This window comes from Schistocerca piceifrons, chromosome 2 (genome assembly GCF_021461385.2).
Source record: "Schistocerca piceifrons isolate TAMUIC-IGC-003096 chromosome 2, iqSchPice1.1, whole genome shotgun sequence".
In the NCBI taxonomy this organism is placed as follows: domain Eukaryota; kingdom Metazoa; phylum Arthropoda; class Insecta; order Orthoptera; family Acrididae; genus Schistocerca; species Schistocerca piceifrons.
Genome location: NC_060139.1, coordinates 2,374,506 through 2,399,301, shown reverse-complemented (window position 1 = coordinate 2,399,301; position 24,796 = coordinate 2,374,506). Strand labels below are relative to the sequence as shown.

The 24,796-nt window shown below is 44.0% G+C and overlaps 1 protein-coding gene across 1 annotated transcript in view; it reads left to right on the top strand.

The window, feature by feature from the left end:
• The window catches only part of LOC124777940, a 38,947-nt gene extending 22,846 nt beyond the window's left edge, over positions 1–16,101 (top strand). The window contains exons 2-4 of the mRNA XM_047253492.1: positions 1,309–1,549; positions 5,147–5,293; positions 15,736–16,101. Coding sequence (XP_047109448.1) covers positions 1,309–1,549; positions 5,147–5,293; positions 15,736–16,101 — 754 coding nt within the window. The remainder of the gene's footprint in view (positions 1–1,308; positions 1,550–5,146; positions 5,294–15,735) is intronic.
• The last annotated feature ends 8,695 nt before the right edge of the window (positions 16,102–24,796 follow it).

The window sequence follows — 24,796 nt, the reverse complement described above, 5'->3', positions numbered from 1 at the left end:
AGAACACATTAACATAGCACTGAAAATAATATCTAGTTAATTGCAGCTGCGAAATACTTGGTGCAAATCTACATGCATGCCACAACTGTTTTACTGTACAACAATGAAAGTCTGCAACTACAAAAGAGATTTTCTCTACAATTACGTGCTAGCAATGAACAAAATCTACACTAATTACACAAACTACAACAAAAAATCAGAAGATTCCAGTGAGGTATCCTGGCAGGGTCGCCATATGAAACTTCCCCTTTGAAAAATTTATACACGAGACTGTGCTTAAACTGACACACAATATTTTGTTAGCGCAACGGAATCTGACTATCAAAGATCCCTGCAAAAGAATGGCCCTGACTAACATTAACCTACACCTTTCACAAATCACTTACCTCACAAAAATCTTCGCTACTCAAGCTACTGCAATACAGCGAGCGCCACTACTGCCAGCTAAATAAAAGATTCAAACTACTGAAGGCACTAACTACTGATAGGGATAGTTAGCAAATGAAAGATATTAATAGAGAACAAACAATGTATTTACCTTGATATCATCATATGTCATAATATATATATCAGTTCATGACAAATTACAAACCTCCGCCATCTCTCTCCCCACATCCACCACTGCTGGCGGCTCACCTCCAACTGCGCAACGCTACGCGCTGTTCACATCCAGCTGCCGCTGCCCAACACTACAATGGCAGACAACAATGCAAACTAGCCACAGACTGCACACAGCACAGCCAGTGATTTTCATATTGAGCGCTATGTAACGTTGCCAATAAGAAAACATAAACAGCCTACTTACATAGAGAAAACATAAACAGCCTACTTACACCAGATCATGTTGTGTCTATGAACCACTCCCCCCGCCCCCTCCCCTTCATCCCTACTCCATCTCGATTTAAATGCTAGTTTTAATGAATGGAACTATAAAATCTTTTGTAGTAGATATTCCTTTCCTTCGTCGGCATACAAAGAGATGATTACATTCCGTCAACAAAACATCGACGTCTGCCTACTGTTAACTTCAGTGTACTTGGCAATGCGGTAGAAACCGCTTGCAGCAAGTGCCTTTGTGTACGATTTTATTGTTTCTCACCATTATGGAGGTAGTACTCGGCAAATGTTACAGATTCTATAACGTTTCTTTGTTTCCTCTTTTTATCCATTCACAATCTGAAGAGGACCACCTGCTGCTCGAAATTGGCTACGGCATTGTGAAGTGCTCATATGATCGTGATGTAAAACATAAAAACTAAGATTTTTAGTTGGATTGTCAGTAAGCGTTGAGGGGTGATATATCAACAGATTGCAGCAAGCTATGCAGCTGCTGCACTGGAAACGGCCGGAGTCGGTGCCGTTCCCGAGCGTCCAGACACGCTACGTGGGACGGAGACCCCTGGAAGGAGCCAGTGGCGACTCCCCGCCCACCTACGTCATCCAGGAGGTGCCCGACGACCGGCAGGAGGAAGCTATGCGCCTCATGGCCGACGTCTTCTTACGCGAGGAACCCCTCACTGCAGCGTTTGGCGTAAGAGACGACCCAGAGGTATGTTACGCCAAGGTCTGCGTAGTGATATCAGTTTCTGATGTTATTTTCTGTTTCAGATAAGGTTGCACTGTAGACAATATCTTACGTATTCATTTGCGCTTTGTGGTTTCGATGTAAATTCGTTCAGCATCACATTTGGACACAGCTGCTTGTAGCAGCGCCTTTCACGCAGACAACAACGACGTGTCAATGCACGGGTCCTAGGAGACACCGAACGTGCTGGGGCGGCCCTCTGGATGCGCGTCTTCACAAATAACCGAGCTTGTTTTTAAGTTGGAACCAAACAATAACCACTTCACTCGGTGGCATCCCACGTGTACCCAGCGAGTCAGAGGTCAGCTGACCTGTGGAGACACACAGGCATCTGCACATTCGTCAAATGCTTTCCAAACATGAAGTAATCTGCTAGCAAAGTGCACCAACTGCAACGAGTTGCATAGAAATTCCGTCCCACACTTATCGCAGTGAACCTCTTGCTGTTGTTTAGTCTTAAGAATTCTGAAAATTGAAAAGCTCATTTGTCGCTTCTATTGAAAAAGTATCACGAGCGGTAAAATTGTAATCATTAAGAGTAGATGATACATTTCGTTCCTTTGTTTTTTATAGATTGAATTACACTTTTGAGTAAGAACGACGCATTTGAGATTTCACCGTCAGCATTTTGTGTTTTTTGTTCTGTCTTTTGATTACTACTACTTCTCCTTTCGGTTCCATGTTAGGAAAAGCTGAAATCGAACTTGCACCGCACTCAATTATGTTGTATCATTTCCGCGTAAACCAGTTACGCTGGCAACTGATGCCGCGTATATGTTCGTGATAACCCCTTCAGCATCAACTACGGCCTGAAGATGGCGCACTGACTAGTCGAAAGTGGTAGCTACGCAATAAATAAGATCATAAGGACGGCGGCAGGCGCTTCATTTTTTTACAATACGTTACTGAAGAGGAGGCCTGCCAGAAACATTTCCTCTGCTCTTTCTTTATGAGGTTCAGATCACTGTCGGTTCATGTGTATATTACTCGTACTACCTTTAGACCCAAGCCCTCATTACAGAAGTGGGAATGAAACTAATTTGCTACACTGTACTTCAGACAATTCAGTACCCAGCCAGCCGGCCGCTGTGGCCGAGCGGTTCTAGGCGCTTCAGTCCGGAACCGCGCTGCTGCTACGGTCGCAGGTTAGAATCCTGCCTCGGGCATGGATGTGTGTGCTGTCCTGAGGTTAGTTAGGTTTAAGTAGTTCTAAGTCTAGGGGACTGGTGACCTCAGATGTCAAGCCCCACCCATCCAACGTGGCGGCGGCGGGTGCCGCCACTTCTTTTGAAGTATGAGCATCACAAGCGCAAGCCAGAACGTATGAGCTGTGAAAACGTACTCTTCCTGCTGCTGGTGTAACATAACTGGCAACATTCTGGAAGACGTTTGGCAAGTACGTGGTAGTCGACCTGCCACGCGAGGTAGCCGTGCGGTCTGAGGCACCTTGCCATGCTTGGTGCGGCTCTCCCAGTCGGAGGTTCGAGTCCTCCCTCGGACATGGATGTGTGTGTTGTCCTTTGCGTAAGTTATTTTAAGTTAGATTAAGTAGTGTGTAAGACTAGGGACCGATGACCTCAGCAGTTTTGTCCCGTAGTACTTACCACAAATTTCTCATTTTTTGTAGTCGATTTACTTCCTGGGGTAGCACAGAATTATACACGTAAATTCAATTGCTATTTTCTTGTAATTTCCGTTACATAATGTGGATGATTATCAGTTAATATGTAACACTGGATTATCAAATTCAAGATTTCTATTGAGTGGCGACTCCATGGAGTGTTGTGTGCACCACGACCAAATAGTGGATAGAATTGGAAGGAAAATCAGCACTGGTATCAAGTTATAACCACAAGCTTAAAGCGATCACATTAACTGAGCTCAGTGACTGAAAATCGATTTTGCTGACAATAAAACAACAAAATACGGCCAATGCTGATTTTCCTTCCAGTTCTATCCAAGGTTTTTATTCCAAGACGGTGATTCCACACATAATCTACAAGTACCCCTCATACTTTACACAGTGAAATATGTCTTATAAATCACTAGGGCAACGAGGATGCAGTGCAGGGAACACTGGCTCGTTAGCTAAGCAGTAATGTATTGGCCTTGTGCAGCAGAACTGGAGACGTAGATAGCGTGTCATCTTTTTACCCCTATCTCACTGAGCTATGATGTGCCAGATAGAAAAATAGGATGAAATATTAACTTATCCTCTTAATTCTTCTCAAAAAGAAAGAAGAAAGAGTAGGGTGTCACATCGCGTCGAGAACAGAGAACAAGCTCGGATTTTTTCAAGGATGCGGAAGGGTATAGGCCACAACCTTTTCGAGTAACCATCCTGGCATTTGCCTGGAGCTATTAGGGAAATTACGGAAAACCTAAATGTGGATGGCTGGACACAGGTTTGAACGGCGTCCTCCCAAACGTGAGTCCAGTGTGCTAACCGCTGCACCATCCCGCTCGGGATAAGTCTTCTTGCAGCATCAGTTTAGTTCCACTTAGATCTACGCTGAGGTGACAAACATCGTAGGTAAGCGATACGCACGTGTACAGATGGCGGTAGTACTGCGTACGAGTCGTATAAAAGGGCGGTGCAGTGGCGGAGCTGGGTAAGAGCTGATGGTGAGGTCCGAGAGTGGCGCAAACCCAAGTCATGGACTCAAGTTGACAACAAGACACTGTATAAGCTGGTGATACTTCGTAATGCTGTGGGCTGTGTTTACATGGAATGGACTGGGTCCTCTGTTCCAACTAAATCGATCAGTGACTGGAAATGCTTATGTTCGGCCACTTGAATACCATTTGCAGCCATTCTTGGGCTTCACGTTCCCAAATAACGATGATGTTGTTATGGATTCCAGTGAGCCGTGTCACCGGCCACTATGTTGGCGATTGGTTTGAAGAACATTCTGGACAGTTCGAGCGAATGATTTTGCCACTCACCAAACATTTATGGGACATAATTGAGAGGTCAGTTTGTGCACAAACTCCTGCAACCGACAACACTTTAGCAACTGTGGACGGCTACAGCGGCAGCATGGTTCAATATTTTTGCAGGGAACTTGTAACGACTTGTTGAGTCCATGCTACAAGTTGCTGCACGATACTGGACAAAAGGAGGCATCCCGTGACTTGTCATCTCAGTGTAAAGCTAAACAAAAAAACAAGAAACTGCGATATGGTGTGCTAGTTAATACTTACATCTTTCTGCTTATATTGACAAAATTTTTAATTTTTTTTTGTGAATACATAATTTGACTGACTTACAAATGGCAATCGATAATTTGTTCAAAATGGTTGAAATGGCTCTGAGCTCTATGGGACTCAACATCTGAGGTCATCAGTCCCGTAGAACTTAGAACTCCAGGTAACACAGACATTATCTGATACAGGTTGTTATTTGGATGTAATGACGTGCAGAACGCATGGTTATCTTAAGCGTCTATAAACGGTGGGATCAAGTCCCGTTAACTAATGCCTTAACGCGGATCTGGTTTTCTTCGCTGTTTCCTCCGTCGATATTATGAGCACTGTCTGACTTCAGCGTCTGATCTGCAGGCACTCGAGGAGATACATTTGATGTGGCAAGTGCTGCTGTCCCAGCGAGCGAGCGTCTGCGCCGTGCTGGAGCGTCCAGACGGGAGTGCGGGACCGCTGGTCGCCGTCAACATCCTGATGGTCAGCACGCCGGGCCCGAACCCCACGGTGAGTCCCGGCACCGCACGTCTGCCCCAGTACACGCCGGGAGGCGCCAAGAGAACGCTTCCTGACTCCTTCCCCACGCGTGTCTAAGAGCAAAGCATCGGTGATGCTGTTGGAGCGGTTTTTCCGGAGGCTGCACTTGCATACTATTTTAGCTGGAGTCTCGGAGTTGCTACAGTTGGATCTACATCTACACATCTACATATATACTCCGCTAACCACCAAGCAGTGTGTGGCGGAGGGCAGTATTCGCACCAAAGTCGTATTTCCCCCCTTCTGTTTCACTCGCGGATTGCGCGAGGGAAAAACGACTGTCTGAACGCCTCAGTACGAGCTCTTATTTCCCGTATCTTTGAACGGTGATCATTGCGCGGTATGAATGTTGGTGGTAATAATATGTGCTCTACACCCTCAGCGAAGATCGGATTTTGGAATTTAGTGAGCAGCCCCTTCCGTTTAGCACTTCATCTATCTGCAAGTGTGTCCCACTTCATGCTTTCTATGAGATTTGTAACACTCTCGCGATGATTAAATGTACCAGTCGCGTCGCGAATCTTGCCGCTCTTCTTTGAACCTTCTCAATCTCTTGAATCAGACCCAAATGGCAAGGTTCCCATACAGACGAACAATACTCTAAGACTGGACGAACTAAAGTATTGTAAGCAATTTCCTTTGTTGAAGGATTGCATCGCTTCAGGATTCTACCAATAAACCGCAATCTTACCCGTTACTTGTGTAATCTGATCGTTCCATTTGAGATCATTTCGAACAGGGAGCGAAAGTATTTCGAACAGCATACCTCAGCGGTCTCGGGGTAGAATTGCTTCCTCAAATCCTACAAATAATGGAAGAAATCGATTGCACTTCAAATTAGTTTTTAATATGCTAAAGGTATTGATAATCTATGTTCTATATGACGAATAGTCACTACGAACTCATAGAATTCCGCCCGTAAGATTATTACCCACGAGAAACAGATATCAAAATCGTTTTTCAAATGGGTTATGACCTTTATGACTCCGCAGTAGTGTTTCTAAATGATTTCTGCTGCCTTCAATGCACTCTCCTTAAGTTAATACATTGCTAGACAAGTCTTAATTAAAAAAATAATTTTACATCTACAATAATTTACAAATTGTTGCGTTAACCCAAGACAGGATGTGCCCACCATAAAGGTAGCAGGAAGCGAACCCCCTACAACAGATATCCGTACCTAAATTTAAGCGGACTGCTTGCACACTACCTACAAACTCTTCGCAGGGCAATTAATCTAAAACAACAACAATCATTTATTGAAATAAAGTTGTCCGGAAAGGCCTCGGAAGGCCCAACGGTACCGACCGACCGCCGTTTCATCCTGAGCCAAGAGACGTCGTTGGGCGCGGATATGGGGGAGCATGTGGTCACCACACCGACCTGCCGGCCGTTATCCGTTGTCGTGACCGGAGCCTCAACTTGTATCAAACAAGTAGTTCCTCAATTCGCTACAAGGGATGAGTACACCACAACCGCCAACATCGCTCGGCAGACCCGGACAGTCACCCAACCAATTGCTAGCCAAGCCCGACAGCGCTTAACTTCGGTGTTGTGACAGGAGTCAGTGTATCACTGCGGCAAGGTGCTGTCGTTTACTGAAATAAGATATATCAAAGTATACGGAGTTTGGCTTGCGGAGGAGTCGTGACAGTGATGTAAAGTTCTGCGCCTAAGCTAACTTAACACATTACACGATTACTAACTAATCTAATTAAATTCAGTATGCAGAGAGTTTTAAGTTCAGTCTGTCAATAGGTAAACACTTTGACTGTGACTTTGAATAATGTCAGATACTCGGCATAAGTGTCCGAAGACTGCTGTGTCCGACGACTACCAATGGTCGACACTGTAGATAACTTGTAGGCAACTGCAGAGCTGGAAAACTGGAAGCGTTGCTCTCGGGCCACAGAACCTGGCCGATGACAGCCTGGAACTTGGAAATAACTGTCCGAGTGCCGGCGTGCGGTCGCTAAAATCGTGTGCTCGATGTCTGAATGTCATCCTGTGAACTACATGCACAACACAATTAAAGGGTTTCTTTTTCGAAACCCCGTTATTGTCTCTCATTTCGACGCAGAAGTTTGAAATTTGAGTCATAGGTGCCTGCAGCCTTCTTCTGCGACGGTGCAAAAGCGTGGTGATCTGTGACGTAATCCACGGGCTAGGGAATGCTTCAAGAACCAATGTGTCAACACTTGCGAGAAAAAAGGCCACACCTCGCGCGGACATTTGAGATGTGTGTTGGGTTAATGTCGTCACATTGGCACCAGATTTCACCAGAATTCTGCTCAACCCACCGTAGACATGTCACACGATGGGGAAGGTCGTCACACCCCTTCTTGCAGACATTTCATCCCTTCTTCTGACATCTATGCTATGCATGTCAGAACAGTGACCTCCAGTGTTGAAATCTCGCGGTTTTCGTACGGGTAGCCTAGGACAACATTTCAGACACACCACCCCTCACAATTGACGTGAAAACGCCTCGGAGGGTAGCATGAAGAACGTCAATGAGATCACCCCTTTCCTTCAGGCATTGGTCCCCACACACATCACGGTTGAAAACGACGGTTCGGAATGCGATGAGCAAAGGGACAACGTTCGTGGCAACCCCTTTGATACTGCTGACATCATCCGGACCAACAACCATTCTCTAAGGATACCGTGGACGTGCAATCCCACTGAATGTCACTGGACTCCTTTGGAGTGTACCACAACTACAATTTTTGCTCTTGTGAACAGCGTGGAACCACTGGAGACCTTTTAAAAGCATTCCGGGAAGTTTGAACGCGATCCGAAGCAGCAAAGAGCGCTTATGCTCTTTCAGCCCTCCTGCCTCGCGCCCTCCTGCGGCACTATTACAGGGGGGGGGAGGGTGGGGTGGGTGACGTTGACACGTGCGTGAATACAACGGTAAAGGGTACCCATAATTTCCCCTTGTTTGGCGACACCCTCAGTGCCACACGCCCACCTTTAAAAATCACCCTGCACAGGGACAAGCAATGACGAAGTGCTAGGCGCCTGCAGATAGGCTACACTACTACTCTAGCCCCTGGCAGCTAGCATGCAGAATCAGAGGGTTGTTGGAGGGTTGCACTCTGCCACTGCCTCACCTGTTCTCTCTGTACAGGTGCAGTTTTACAGTCCTCAGCAAAGGTGGGCAGATGGCCCCGAGGTTGTTGCCATACTTTTGGGCCGGGGAGGGGGGGGGGTGTTGGAAGGATCCTTTTCCGTTTTATTCCTGTATGCGTCAATGTCACACCCCAAGTGATGAAGCCAAAGGAGGGCGTGAAACAGGAGGGCTGAAAAAGCATAAGAACCTATTGCTGCTTCGGAACACGTTCAGATTTTGTCGAATGGTTTTCAGCGGTCCCCATTGGTTCCAATGCGTACACCAGAGCAAAACTTGCGATTGTATTGCAGTTCAGAGTGAAGCCAATCATGTTCATGGGATTGCTGGCCAACGACGATTCTACACAGAGTCTCTAGAGGAACGGAAGGTTCCAAATTATTACAAAAGAGCACAGGTAGTCCCAGTTTTCAAGAAGGGTCGTCGAGCAGATGCGCAAAACTATAGGCCTATAACTCTGACATCGATCTGTTTTAGAATTTTTGAACATGTTTTTTGCCAGCGTATCATGTCATTTCTGAAAACCCAGAATCTACCCTGTAGGAATCAACATGGATTCCGGAAACAGCGATCGTGTGAGACCCAACTCGCTTTATTTGTTCGTGAGACCCAGAAAATATTAGACACAGGCTCCCAGGTAGATGCCATTTTCTTTGGCTTCCGGAAGGCGTTCGATACAGTTCCGCACTGTCGCCTGATAAAGAACGTAAGAGCCTACGGAATATCAGACCAGGTGTGTGACTGGATTGAAGAGTTTTTAGCAAACTGAACGCAGCATGTTGTTATCAACGGAGAGACGTCTACAGACGTTAAGGTAACCTCTGGCGTGCCACAGGGTAGTGTTATGGGACCATTGCTTTTCACAATATATATAAATGACCTAGTAGATAGTGTCGGAAGTTCCACGCGGCTTTTCGCTGATGATGCTGTAGTATACAGAGAAGTTGCAGCATTAGGAAATTGCAGCGAAATGCAGGAAGATCTGCAGCGGATAGGCACTTGGTGCAGGGAGTGGCAACTGACCCTTAACATAGACAAATGTAATGTATTGCGAATATATAGAAAGAAGGATCCTTTATTGTATGATTATATGAAAGCGGAACAAACACTGGTAGCAGTTACTTCTGTAAAATATCTGGGAGTATGCGTGCGGAACGATTTGAAGTGGAATGATCAACAAATGAGATGGCTTACAAAACACTCGTTCGCTCTATACTTGAGTATTGCTCATCAGTGTGGGATCCGTACCAGGTGGGGTTGACAGAGGAGATAGAGAAGATCCAAAGAAGAGCGGCGCGTTTCGTCACAGAGTTATTTGGTTAGTGTGATAGCGTTACGGAGATGTTTAGCAAACTGAAGTGGCAGACTCTGCAAGAGAGGTGCTCTGCATCGCGGTGTAGCTTGCTGTCCAGGTTTCGAGAAGGTGCGTTTTTTTGGATGAGGTATCGAATATATTGCTTCCCCCTACTTATACCTCCGGAGGAGATCACGAATGTAAAATCAGAGACATTCGAGGGCGCACGGAGGCGAACCATACGTGACTGGAACAGAAAAGGGAGGTAATGACAGTGGCACGTAAAGTGCCCTCCGCCACACACCGTTGGGTGGCTTGTAGAGTAGATGTAGATGTAGACGTCTTTAGAGAAACATTGAATCCTCCGTGGGGCGTCAGCAGTGTCAAAGGTTGTCAAGAACGTCGTCCTGTTACTCGTTACACCGCAAACTGTCCTTTTGGCTCCGATATGTGTGGGAGTCAACACCTGAGGGAACGCATGGTTTCATTGACGCCCTTTATGCCATCCACTGACGCCTTTTCATGTCGATTTCCAGCGGCGGTGTGTCTGCAATGTTTTCCTCAGCCACCTGCAAGAAAACTGTGTGATTTCAACTTGTTCTGAGTTCCGTCACAGAGGCGTCAAGAAAAGGGGTGAAATGTTTGGAAGAGGGGGTGTGGCGACCTTCTCATCGTGTGACACGCCCACGGTGGGGTTGGGAAGAACGCTGCTGAAATTTGGTGCCGATGTGGCATCATTAAGCCACCTTACTCCTCAGATCAACTTCCCAGCTGTGGCCTTTCTTCACATTTGCCGACATCTTGCTTTTTGATGCGTCACTAAGCCCGCGATTGACGTCACTGAGCGCAACGCCTCTGCACCATCACAGGGGAAGGTTTTAGGCACCTCTGAGGCAAATTTCATACTGCGTTGCAGTATGAGGCAATTAAAGAATTTCGGAAGTGTGACCCTATAATTGTTTTGCACGGTGTAGTTGTTGGATGCATCAGCGCTCTCTCTAGTGGCGGGAATAATTATTGGCTCCTTAACGGCCTATTTGAACGCCTTCTGCCGCTGTGTACCGCGGCTGGTGGAGACAGAGCACAAATTAATAACCATTCAACACTAAATGTATAATAAGCAGCGTAAGTTAAATCAACTTTCCCAAGTGTAAAAATAGAAACGACGATGCACCACTCCCCGCGCAATAAGGCCCATTTCATTTTTTAAGTATGTTCACCCAGTCAAAGCAGCAGCAAAAATGGCCAAGTCTCTGGAAGACGCTACATCTAAAAAAACCCCAGCTTCCCAGAATAATGTGTGGGAACTGATATGGAGATCGTTCTGTCGGATGCCATAGCTTCTCACGCTGCCTCCTTGTGAGGGGAGAAGAATTCCTTTGAGTGGTGTTTGACGATGTCTGTCACGTATCCCCTAGTAGTCTTTTAATCTTTTGTCTCTAATACCTTCGCTCTACGTCCCCCTGGAAAGAGCTGCTGCAGTAATTTCGACTATGTATAGTTCATGGTTTTACTGCCTAGTTTATGCTCTCACTTCTGGCCAATATAACCAGGTGTTAATCAACTATTTCGACCGTTCCAGCTGCACAAGAAAATTTATTTCCGTATTTTGCGTTTGAATAGTTGACCACTATGCATAATAATGCGCAGGATATCTACCTATTATCAGAGGGATCTACATCTGGCTTTTGTGTTTTGGAAGTTGGTGTTCTACTGATGTAAGATAGAGCACATATGACCGTTGATGTAAGGATACATTTTTCTATTTTATGTTCGACAACTGTCAGAACATGGTGTACATGTATAAAACATCTCAAAGCTGCTTTATTTTATTACACGTCCTAAGCCTTAGGCTGAGGTGCGTAAATTTTTCTTCCCCAAAAGTTAACTTTTTGTTAATTTTCCAAACACTCGGCTTAATTATGACACCATTTATGTTTCGTTTAGTAACTTAAAGCTGCCAGTACATCTCTCCTAGTTTCCACACTACTCAGAAGCTCTCCTGGATACATTGCTGGACAAGCATTTTTGGGAAAAAAGGCAGAGAAATGGGTTAGCCACAGCATACAGGGATGCAAAACGGCATCTGAGATGACTGGGAATTATAATTAGGAGGGGAGTACTCGAAATCTTTAGCCAACCTATGAGTGTGCAACTGAAATGGCTCAGATTTAGGAACTTTATTCCATGTGATACTGGCAGTAGATTTTACAAGGCTTCACCACAAATAGTCAGTTGACTCATTGCTGAGTGTCGTGACCCCGTTTCTTCTATTATTTCTTAAGTAACTGAATCTTTTACTACACTTCTCCAACCACAGCGATCTTCAGCTCCACTTAATACAATGTGAAGAGGTACGCTGGTAATCTTCTCCGCTCGATCCAACAATCTATTTGCTGCTCTTCCTGGTCGTCTTCTGCCTTCGATTATGAAGATAGTCTTTTCATATTAACCCATTCTCTTCTCAAAATTTACCAAAGGAAATGGAAGTATGTTTGGCTGAAACGTGAAGAAACACTTCTTCCTCTATAACGGAAGCACTGGTTCTTCTTTCTGTCCATGGTACACATAACATCTTCCCTCAACATTATATCTCGAAGGCATCGATTCGGCTCTTGTCACTGGATTTCACGGTGTGATGGTTCTCTGGGAACGAGGAACATTTATTTATAGTTGACATGACATGTTTAAACGCACTGTTACTGTTTGTGCAAAAGAGTAAGTAAAAATATTAATTATCTGACTGTGATGCAGATGAAAAGCAGTATCGATATTCCAGTATAATCTATGTTTTGAGAACAATGAAACAATAGAAATAGATTTTCAGAATTATATTACTCTGGTTCGAATCTTCATATGAGAAAGACGTGGATGGAGACGAATGTATCTTGTAACATATTACTCGTAAATATATGGTGTTATTTATAAACAAACCACTTATTTCAGTAGCGGTAGCATCCCTACATGCGTGAAAATTTAATCGTAAGTTTTTCAGAGATTAGTAAGATGCGGTACAGCGCGAATTGTAATTTGTATTGTTGGGTGCCATTTTCAAGATGGCAGATTCCTGTTCAAATCACTCCAATATTAAGTGGCGTAAAGAAAAATGGAGAGGGTTTACAAACAATTTCTTGAGTAAACGTACTAAAGTCAAGTTAATTTCGTTCATTTTGGGAGGGGTCGTATCGACAGTAAAACATTCTTGTGCTTGCCGCTCCACGGCTATCTTTTGTTCAAATGATGAAATTTTAACATTTAAGAAAGTTATCATCTTTGAATTAATAATAAGCGTACCATGCAGAAGGCGTTTCTCCACGAGAATCCACGAAAGCATAAACTCTCATTCATGTGAAACGACATTAAATAAGAACCCTGAGATATTTCTAAATGTAAAACATCAAGGTGCTTCACACCGAGCTGTTCCTAATTTATTTTACGTATATACAGACATTCGAAAGTGACTTATTTATCGGGCACTTGAATGTGGAAAGCCTTAACAATATCAAAAATAATATTACTCGCTTCTGATACCAAGTTGTAGTGAAGCGTGTAACCTTATGTGGTCTCACGATTTATTATTAACAGCATAAGTACACACTCACACATACACACACAAACACACGAAAAAAAATCACTACAACGGTCCATGTCTCGGAGCTGCACAAGAATACAAGAAACACAAATGATTCCACCAGACGCATCTCCGCTGTTTTGGATACTGTTCGGTTCTGCCAGTGAGCCAAGGACGATTCTTCGTTTTATTTCTTGAACACTCTTTCCTATGCCATCGCTCAGAGATCCTAGATACACACAATCTTTCACTACGTCTAAAGCCTTTAAGCATCCTGCAAGTTGAATTTGATCTGAACCACGACGATGAATTACCATGAATTTGGTTCTTTTCACGATGAACTCTAGACGGAAACTTAAACTAATAGTTTTCACTCTGGACAACAGATCACTAAGTTCTTACCCACTTGCTGCAATGGGAGCAGTGTCATTTGCAAAGTGTAGAATTGTTGATTTTTCCGTCACTAATTCGAGTTCCACCACATCAGCCACCCAGTCCTGTCCTGATGGAGTACTCTGTATAGAATTTATAGAGCTCAAATGACAGTATACATCCTTGTCTACACAACCTTGTATGACTCCGTTTGTCACATCGAAAAACTCCAAGTATTCACTATGTTCCTTTAAGGTTATAGTATGACTGCTACGCTGAAAAGCGAAAGAAACAGGTACACTTACCTAATACTGTTTAGTGTCCCCGCGAACACGCAGAAGTATCGCAGCACGACTTGGCGTGGACTCGACTAATGTTGGAAGTACTGCTGGAGGGAACTGACACCATGAATCGTTCAGGGCTGTCCATAAATCTGTAAGAGAACGAGGGGGTGGAGATCTGTTTCTGAACAGCACGTCGCAAGGCAGCCCAGATATGCTCAATAATGTTCATGTCTGGGAGTTTGGTGGCCAGCGGAAGTGTTTAAAGTCAGAAGAGTGCTCCTGGAGCCACTCTGTAGCAATTCTGGGCGTGTGGGGTGTCGCATTGTCCTGCTGGAACTGCCCAAGTCCGTCGGAATAGCCGGCCGGGGTGACCGAGCGGTTGTAGGCGCTGAAGTCTGGAACCGCGCTACCGCAGGTTCGAATCCTGCCTCGGGCATGGATGTGTGTGATGTCCTTAGGTTAGTTAGGATTAAGTAGTTCTAAGTTCTAGGGGACTGATGACCTCAGGAGCTAAGTCCCATAGTGCTCAGAGGTATTTGAACCGTCGGAATACACAATGGACATGAATGGATACAGTGATCAGACAGGATGCTTACGTATGTGCCACCTGTCAGAGTCTTATATAGACATATCAGGGGTCCTATATCACTCCAACTGCACATGTCGCACACCGTTACAGAACCTCCGCCAGCTTGAACAGCCCCCTGCTGACATGCAGGGTTCATGGATTCATGAGGTTGTCTCCAAACCCGCACACGTCCATACCCTCGATACAATTTAAAAGGAGACTCATCCGACCAGTTTCCAGTCACCAACAGTCCAAAGTCGGTGATGACGGGTCCAGGCGAGGCGTAAATCTTTGTGTTGCGCAGTCATCAAGGGTGCGCGAGTAGGCCTTGAGCTCCAAAGCCCATATGGATGACGTTTCTTTCAATTGTTCGGACGCTGACACTTGTTGATGACCCAGCGTTGAAAACTGCAGCAATTTGCGAAAGGGTTGCATTTTTGTCACGTTGAACAATTGTCTTCGTTGACCCCATTCTTGCAGGATCTTTTTCTGTCCGCAGCGATGTCGGAGATTTGATGTTTTAACTGTTTCCTGATATTCACGTTACACTCGTGATGTGGTCGTACGGGAAAATACCCACTTCATGGCTGCCTCGGAAATGCTATGTCCCATCTAACGTGAGCCGGCTATAACATGACGTTCAAACACATTTGAATCTTGATAATCTGCCGTTGCAGCAGCAGTAACAAATCTAATAACTGCGTCAGACAATTTTTGTCTTAAATAGGTTTTGCCGACCACAGGGCTGTATTCTGCCTGTTTACATACCTCTGTATTTGAATACACATGCCTGTACCAGTGTCTTTGGCGCTTCAGTTTTCACTCTGGAGAACTGATGACTAAGTTCTGCAAAGCCTAGAGTGTTAATTTTCCCGTAGTCAATTCGAATTTCACCACACAAGCCATGCAGTGGTGCCCTGGTGGCAAACTCTGCACAGAATTTATAAAGCTGAGATGACACTATACAACCTTGCCTATAGAACCTTCTCTGACTCTGTTTCTCACGTCGAAAAACTCCGGATATTCAGCATCCACCTTTAAGGCTTGCACTGTGGCTGTTATAAAGACAGTTTGGTAATGATACAGGGTGGTTTGGAGCCTCTAACTCATTGAGCACATGCCACAACTTGTCCCCCATGTCGTCGGTTAAGGAGATAGTAACAGAGCAGTTCTCCTTTTCTGTTTTACAGCCGCAGAGTGAAAGGCTGCGGCGCGTGGTTAGTGTGGTGAGGAAGTTCGAGGCGCTGGTGAAGCCGGACGTTTTCGAGCGCTTCGGCGTGCCGGAGTACCTGACGTCGGTGGGGCTGGTGGTGGCGCAAGAGCACCGCGGCCAGGCCCTGGCCGAGCAGCTGTTGCGGGCCCGCTGGCCGCTGGGCCGCGCCCTGGGGCTCAGGGCCACCTCCACCATGTTCACGGCGACGGCGTCGCAGCTGCTGGCGCGCCGCGCCGGCTTCCACACGCTGGCCGAGGCCCGATACGCCGACCAGGAGGACCCCGCCGTGCGGGCCATCACCGGCGCCACCGGCATGAAGATCATGGCCGCCGCTCTAGAGTGACCGCTACTGGAGTAATGGCGATGTCGAGGACGAGCGCACTTCCCGGTCACAGTCCTTACTAATCTCCTCAGTTAAACAAATATACTATTACATATTAGTATACATGCACAAACGTTTATGTTGGTACACTTGAAATGTGCCTGTATGTAATTTTATAGGTGATTTTCTTGATTTTGGATGTCTTACAATGCGCATGTAATTTTTGTATCTACATCTATGTGGTTACTCTGCTATTCGCAATAAAGTGCCTGGCAGAGGGTTCAATGAACCACCTTCGTGCTGTCTCTCTACCGTTCCAAAAAAAATGGTTCAAATGGCTCTGAGCACTATGGGACTTAACATCTGTGGTCATCAGTCCCATAGAACTTAGAACTAATTAAACCTAACTAACCTAAGGAAATCACACACATCCATGCCCGAGGCAGGATTCGAACCTGCGACCGTAGCGGCCAACCGGTTCCAGACTGAAGCGCCTTTAACCGCACGGCCACACCGGCCGGCTCTACCGTTCCACCCTCGAACGACACGCTGGGGTGACCGAGCGATTCTAGGCGCTACAGTCTGGAACCGCGGGACCGCTACGGTTGCAGGTTCGAATCCTGCCCCGGGCCTCGATGTGTGTGTTGTCTTTAGGTTAGTTAAGTTTAAGTAGTTCTAAGTTCTAGGGGACTGATGACCTTAGAAGTTAAGTCCCATACTGCTCAGAGCCATTTGAACAATTTTCGAACGGCACGCGGGAAAAACGAGCACTTAAATTTTTCTGTGCGAGCCCTGATTTCTCTTATTTTATCGTGATGATCATTTCTCCCTATGTACGTGGGTGCCAACAGAATCTTTTCGCAATCGGAGGAGAAAACTAGTGAATGAAATTTCGTGAGAATATCCCGTCGCAACTAAAACCGCCTTTGTTTTAATGATTGCCACTCCAATTCACGTATCATGTCTCTGACACTATCTCCACTATTTCGCGATAATACAAAACAGGCTGCCCTTCTTTGTGCTTTTTCGTGTCATCCGTCAGTCCCACCTGATGCGGATCCCACACTGCACACCAATACTTCAGAATAGTGCGGACAAGCGTAGTGCAAGCAATCTCTTTGGTAGACCTCTTGCACATTCTACGTGTTCTGCCTATGAATCACGACTTTAGTTTGCTCTACCCACAATATTATCTATGTCATCGTTCCAATTTAGGTTATTTGTAATTGTAATCCCTAAGTATTTAGTTGAATTTACAGCCCTCAGAATTGTGTGACTTATCGCGTAATCGAAATGTAGCGCATTTCTTTTAATACTGATGTGAATAACTTCGCACTTTTCTTTATTCACGGTCAGTAACCACTTTTCACACCATACAGATAGTTATGCGCGCGCAGCCCCGTCAGAGACACTGCACTGCTCAGAGACTAGTTACGTCATCTTTGCTCTGTGAAGGTGAGAGGAGAGGAGAGGAAAAATGGAGTTGTAGCGGGGTGTCGTGGCAGTGAGCTTGTACAGGAATGACGCAGAACATGCTGCTCTCCGGAATTATTTCATTGATCTGATGGAAGATATTGTTATTACAAGAAGGAATATTACCATTATGCACTGAACTGAGATACATTTACTGAGATAGATTCTATTTTGATTCTATTTTGAGAAGACCGAGGTGTAAGGTAACAAATGAACATAGTTTACTTTATTGCAGCAGCATTTAGTTAGGTATTCTTGGTTCACTACAGACATCCAAATCAGAAATTTCTCGCTATTTTTACAGAGCATTCTCACATTCAGTATTAATGGATTTCAAAAGATGAAAAGATTTATATCATTAGTATGAGGACTCTCGTGTTAGAATAAACTTTCATGTTCAGTTACAATTTGATACTTCTCCAGTGTTCATCGTACGTGATTGTAATTTGTGATGCACTATTTTCTTAGTGCTTGCTAAGACTTCAGTGGTGAAATTTTGTAAATTATACCAAGAGGTTTATTGCGATGTACTTTTTAAATACAGTTTCTTGAGAAGAATTTTTGTCTGGAGATTAATTCAGAGGCTACGTCATTACCCTGTTCCCGCTACTGGATGACAGATAAATTTTATGAGAACCAAATTTCCATTGCATGTACGTAACAGATCACACTGCACTACCGCGATTCTCTGTAGTTAGCAGCAGCTCAGAAACTGAGACGCGCATTTCCTTCTTTTTCTACGAGAGCAATTGCATGGCGTTTTCCATTGCAACACAGATAGCTAAATGCAGGAGGTACTAGTTTTCATTTTCACTGGGTCAATTAAGAGTGTTGAGTTTAATTATCCTAATAAAGTTCAGAGTAATTTTTTTTCTGTAACAGACAGTGTTGGTTCAGACATGCATATCTCATTTTCATTCTCGCAGTCAGATTTGCTTCCCCTTCACGCACTCTGCTTTAGTTCTTAACTGTAAACATGAGGTTAGCTTATGCACATGTTTCTTTACCAAGACTGGAATTTTTTGGTATGCAACAGCTCCCATTCGTAAAGAGATTTTACATTCAGAAAAAGACCATCCAGAAGCAGAGCAAACTGGTGCAACATTCACATAATATTCTTTGTCTTATTTTATTTATTAACATAACATGCACACCAGAGGTATCTGCGACTAAAAACTAAGAAACTATATCCTATTCTTACTTCCATCTGATGGCAGCGTACTGAAAGTGACGCTAATGTTCAATTTAGGGCCGTCAACAGCGTGTTCAATAGCATCGTTACTGGGTATCAACGTACACAAGGTGATTTGCTGACGATGTAACAAACTTTCAAAGATGATGGAGAAGGGTAAATGAAAACATGAGCGGAAAAACCAGCGAAACCACAGTTATTACAAATGGTGATAAATGAAGTTGTGTAAATGACGCTGGAAAAACTCAGACTATTTTATTCTTATTTTTTTAACGTAAATCCATACAGTACGGACCAGTTATCGCTTGTGATCTGTCATATCCTTTATACTGGAACTTAATAATTAAGAAGTACAAAAATACGTGAAGATTTATTTTCTACATTATCAAATGTCTACAACGAAAAATTACCATTAACTGTAGTAAAAAGTACTGTAAATGCGAAAATTGATGATAACAGCAGACGGATAGCTCAAGTAGATCGAGCTAATGCCCACTGTCATGGTCTGATGTCGAAAAAGAATGCAACGATTGATGAAAGCAATGACCATAACATAATTCAGAACTTTTTGAATATTCTAAGTCTGTTTTCAGATTTTCATAGGCAGTACTGGCCTGTTTAACGTGGAAGTTCAGTTTTGCTTCTACTTCTTTCTTTTTTTAACCGTTTTCCTGACACGAAATTTGCATCTTAAGGTGATAACAAAATTGAGAGATGCCACTACATGTTTTTACTGTACTTCTTACTCATGTTTAGCTCTGCACACAGATTCGTCATTTCGAGATTCTTTTTCCTGCAGTAGTGACTTGACTGCGTAGGGAAACTATTTATTCATACATGATTCCGTGCCAATTCCTGGTCCTCCTCGCTGCATTTATTTGGGTGATTGTTATGTCTGCCCCGCTTATCCACATTAAACAAAATATCTAACTTTTAATGTCGTGATAGACTTAAATCTATCATTGTGATCGTACGTCTGATGTTATGTTGCCTAATGAAACACAGAAACTAACTTCAGGAGTTCAGTTGTTTTCTTTTGTTGATTCACACCGGTTTAGGCGTTCCTTGCTTGTACCGAAGATTGCTAGACAAGCTTTCTTACAAATCTGAACACCTACTCCACCTACGGGAACCTTATAGATGTGGGTTGTCTACCGCCTACTCCTCTCTGGATAACAGTATACCTCCGCTTGACAGGATTCATATTCACACATGCGAATATATAAGAATTTTAAGGATCGTTGTTAATTAGATTTCGGAAATCACGAAACGATTTCTCCCGTATACCTGCAGGAACAATATCGAAGCATTTTCTCGCATATGATTAACCTGAACCTTGTGATTTTGCCTTTTTTACTACACCCTTATCATTACTGTACCTTGTAACACTGTTAAGCTTCTTCTTCTCAAATTCTTTGCGCCAATTCTGTGGATTACGCTTCCTCTTTCGATAATTTCCACTGATTTTTTACACTTTCGTCAATGTTTCTCATTTCTATATCCGGAATGTTTACTATTTGTATTCTATACTCAATGTGTCAACTGAACACTTCAAACACTCTAAACTAGGTTCAGTAAGAGATTAATATCACTTGTTACACAAGGATTATATTTAGTGTTCACACTTTTGTTAACTCCAATATAATCTACCTCAGCCCCTAAACCTTTTCTAATTACAGTTAATTATCTGTTGTCTCTTTATCACATACCACAGTGTTGGCTATCCTGCTACTCAGCTATTGGGCTTTTTTCTGCTGGAGTGAAGCCGGAGTGCAATGGAAGGTTAGCCCGTTTTTGACATTACAGAAATCATATCTAGCGAAACGGAAGACATTCTCTGTGTTTTATTACATCCTAACGTGATATTTAAGGTTGTTAGCAATGTAAATTTTGATAGTTTGTATATCTAGCAACAGATGACAGCACTTATTTCTAAGTTTTTACGTTTGAGGGTTAGCTCGTTTTTCCGTGCGTGTCTCCAAATGTATCAATTTGAGATAAGGGACCCTAGTCTGGAAACGACCAAGTCGAAAGCTATAAGCAAAAATCGTTCAGATACCTCTAACAGTGAAATATATACAGTGCTACTGTTCTTGCTAAGACTGTGGAGTAGGCAACTTTCAGAGACAAAACTCTCCAGTAAACATGGACTCTGAAGTCCAAACCTTAGATCTATAAGCACTTGTTAAAAAAAAAATAAAAAAAATGATTCAAATGGCTCTAAGCACTATGGGCCTTAACATCTGAGGTCAAACGTCCCCTAGACTTAGAACTACTTAAACCTAACTAACCTAAGGACATCACACGCATCCATACCCGAAACAGGATTCGAACCCGCGACTATAGCAGCAGCGCGGCTCCGGACTGAAGCGTCTAGAACCGCTCGGTCACAACGGCCGGCAGCATTTGTTAACTTTTGATACTGTGAAATACATCTCTCCTACTGAAAGTTCTTTGGTTCGTATATTTCTGGAGAAGGCAGTGTCGACCAAAACTAGAAAATGATTTCGAATAAACATGCTCTCTAAAATTTATGCCTTTAGAAGTATGAGACTTATTGAAAAAAATGGTTCAAATGGCTCTGAGCACTATGGGACTTAACATCTATGGTCATAAGTCCCCTAGAACTTAGAACTACTTAAACCTAACTAACCTAAGGACATCACACACATCCATGCCCGAGGCAGGATTCGAATCTTCGACCGTAGCGGTCACGCGGTTCCAGACTGAAGCGACTAGAACCGCACGGCCACACCGGCCGGCGAGACTTACTCGTCGTCACTATTGTGCAACACATCTCTTCTACTGAACGAATGGCCATAACTCTTACGTTGTGAAATTTAGAATCCCTGTTGAGTAGGCTTCTTTTTTTTCTTGTTTCGGTCCGTACTACCACCTCTGAAAGTTGCCTACCACACAATCTTTGCATCAACATTACTGGCACATGTGTTTCACTGTCGGAGATGTCAGAACGATTTTCGATTATCAGTTTTGACTTGGTGGTTTCCAGAGCACGGTCCCTTACGTTCAAGTGATACATGCATCTTTCTCCATCACACATGAAAGTTTGGAACATCATAACGGAATTACTCTGTACGTAATTTTAATAACGTTTGTTCCAACAAGAGAAACTACAGTGACGATTCCCCAGGATAACATTATATGCTAAGTGGTACTGCCTAATTATTCAAATAAAAGTTACGGAGCGAAACATTCAAACAGAGCTCATTCAGTACCTCACCCACTTTAGAAAGGAGACCTGAAACTTCACAGAGTTTTAGAATGCGTATTACATAGATGCCATTGTCAGCTGAGAAAGGTGACAGGTTGCCAGTCAAGCAGATGGTCGCCCTTATGTTAGTATATGAAACGCTTGTAATTAAAATCTGTTGTGTCGAAACTGGTATCCTACAGGTTCCACTTATTGGCTGATCATTCAGCCAGATACGAAAAATTTGTGTCAATGGACAATGTCAAGCAATGTACTTACAAACCAATTTCTTCGCCAATATTCCAGACAGATGGAAACCGATGGTGAGATTTGGAAGTTGTGTGGGTAAAGTTCCAGCACATACCATTCAAAGAACAGTTGCAGTCCATGTACACTGTTGGATAAATGTGGTTGTCATGCAGCATCACGATATCTGTGGAGATAATCATGGATTGTTCCTGAAAGCTAACTGAAACTACCCCCGGATGTCACAAAAATACATTTCATGCTATTATCAGTCTGCATTTTACATCTTTCCTACTTCGACTATGGTCAGCCGAATGATGGGAAAGAATTTCTCTCTTCTAGCAATAGTAAATGGTGAGTCGTATCTCAAACGAGTGTCACACATCACTGGAGGAAGAACTAGAGTATTCCGGGCAGATGTACAGAGCTACAAAACAAAATGGCATTATGGAAAATGGCAACAGTTTCCTGTAAAATTTGTCTTCGTGTATCATGACACTTACAGTATCGAGCAAGTCTCCTCTACAGATTATATGATAGGTTGCTCACTCCACTCATAAGATCCATTAGGCAGTTTATAGCAGAGAGTAGATTAATACTGGATTTCTTGGTTACTGGAAAGAACCAGAAAGAATGTCACGCTAGCGCTGAGGTAACAAAATATATGCTTACAAAAAGTCAAAGCAGGTAAGTCTCTTCATGGAAGACATCTTAGTTAACAGAATCTAATATGATATCGTTAAAAAAGGGACACTGCCAGATGTGAAAGTAGAGCCCCATTTACGTCATGGACCTTGTTTACCCACTGTGTATGTAACGACTTGATAGGTGTTTTAGTTTTCTCACGCCCTTCCAAGTCAACGCAGTTGGCAGTTGGCAGTTGTGTATTTTGAACTTTTCTCACTGTAGTGAGTATTCGTTTAGGCTTTAGGATTGCAACCGGATGACGTCCATTTCTTCACTAGATATTTGGGCTGACAACCATGCAGCCATCTCTGAGACAGTCTTACAGTTGTGAGCCGAAATATTGTGGCAGGAGGTCGATGTTGTCCGGCTCAAATCCTGAAGCCTTATGGAATATGACACAGTCGTTTGTATGAAGATCATATCGTTACAGGCTTGTTATAAAATGCAGAAAGACTTGAAGCTCATCAGCGCTTGATGCAAAGACTGGAAGCTGATAATCGCCACATGCAAATGTCATAGACGAGGACTGGGACCACCTAATTTGTTTAAACAATTCGCTATTAGCCGTTGGAGTCAGTCTTATGGTCAATATCTAGGGGCATTTGTCTGGAGTGATGATGAATGGGATTGTCACATAAAACTAGCGTTTTGTGTGGCAGCTTCAATATCGAGATTTATAGTAAGAAACCTATGGAATAGTAATTTGTCCACAACTTATATAACCTGCCTATATATGAGTATAAAGTAGAGTGTAAGTGTTTAGATCTGGGATCTCCTCCAAAACCTCTGGATTGATTTCAACCAAATTTGGTACAGAAACAGCAGGCCTCATGAGAATCAGCACTGTGGAGTTTAAAACCTCCTAGCTCCAAAAGGAGCTGAGATATGATGTAGTTGTAAAGACTGCTCTGCATTACAGTCACAACATGTGGGAATAGCACCAACCTGCCTCATCGTCCCGCTTTGCAGTGCAGCCTGCATCTCAGGGGCCAGAATCAGTTTTCCAGCACCCCATGCGCAGGCTGGCCTGCACAATAGGCGTTGTGTGCGAATAGTAATGGACTGCTTTACCAACCTCCTGTGCAGGGGCTATAAGTGCACATGGGCACAGCTGAGCAGAGAGATGTGGGGAGGAGATGGATAGTGCCACCAGAGGGAGGGAATGAGATGTACAGAGAAAAAGGGGAGGAGGAGATGGCAGAATGGGGTAGAGACAATGGACTGAGAGAGAGAGAGAGGGGGGGGGGGGAAGATGAGATGGACAGAAACTGTGGTGAGGTGGAGGGAGAGGGAGAGGGGAGGAGGCATGTTGTGTAGGTAGCATCGGCTTGCCTTGCAAGGTCTACATGTGCAGATGGGCGCAGCCGAGCAGAAAGAGAAGGGAGGGAGGAGATAATGATAGAGGGGGAAAATGAAATGGACAGAGAAATGAGAGAGGAGGAGATGGATAGGGAGAGGGGGTTGAGAAGATGTATATTCAGAGGGGTGGATGCTGGAGGCAAGTGGAAGGGGTAGAAGAATACTGGGGAGGTGGAAAAGGAAGAGGGGCTGGAGGGTATGGACAGAGGGATTGAAGGAAGATATGGACAGAAGCAGGGGTAAGAAGATGTGGTTGGAGAGAGGGGTGCTGGAGATGGACAAAGAGAGGGGAAGGATGAGACATAGTGCGAAGGACGAGGTGGACATATACAGGTGGACGAGATGGACAGAGGGATGAGAGGGAGGAAGGGGAGGAGGAGACATCTGCAGTACGTTTGTCGAATGGACACATGAGCGAAGCTGCAGGGGAAAGCCTAGTTCACCATACCTGTTTCCGCAGCCTTTTCTAAAGTTGGTCGGTCTAAGAGTCTCAAAAAGTTGAGTTAACGGAGTACATAAGGTAGAATCGAAGAATGATCGGTTCGTTA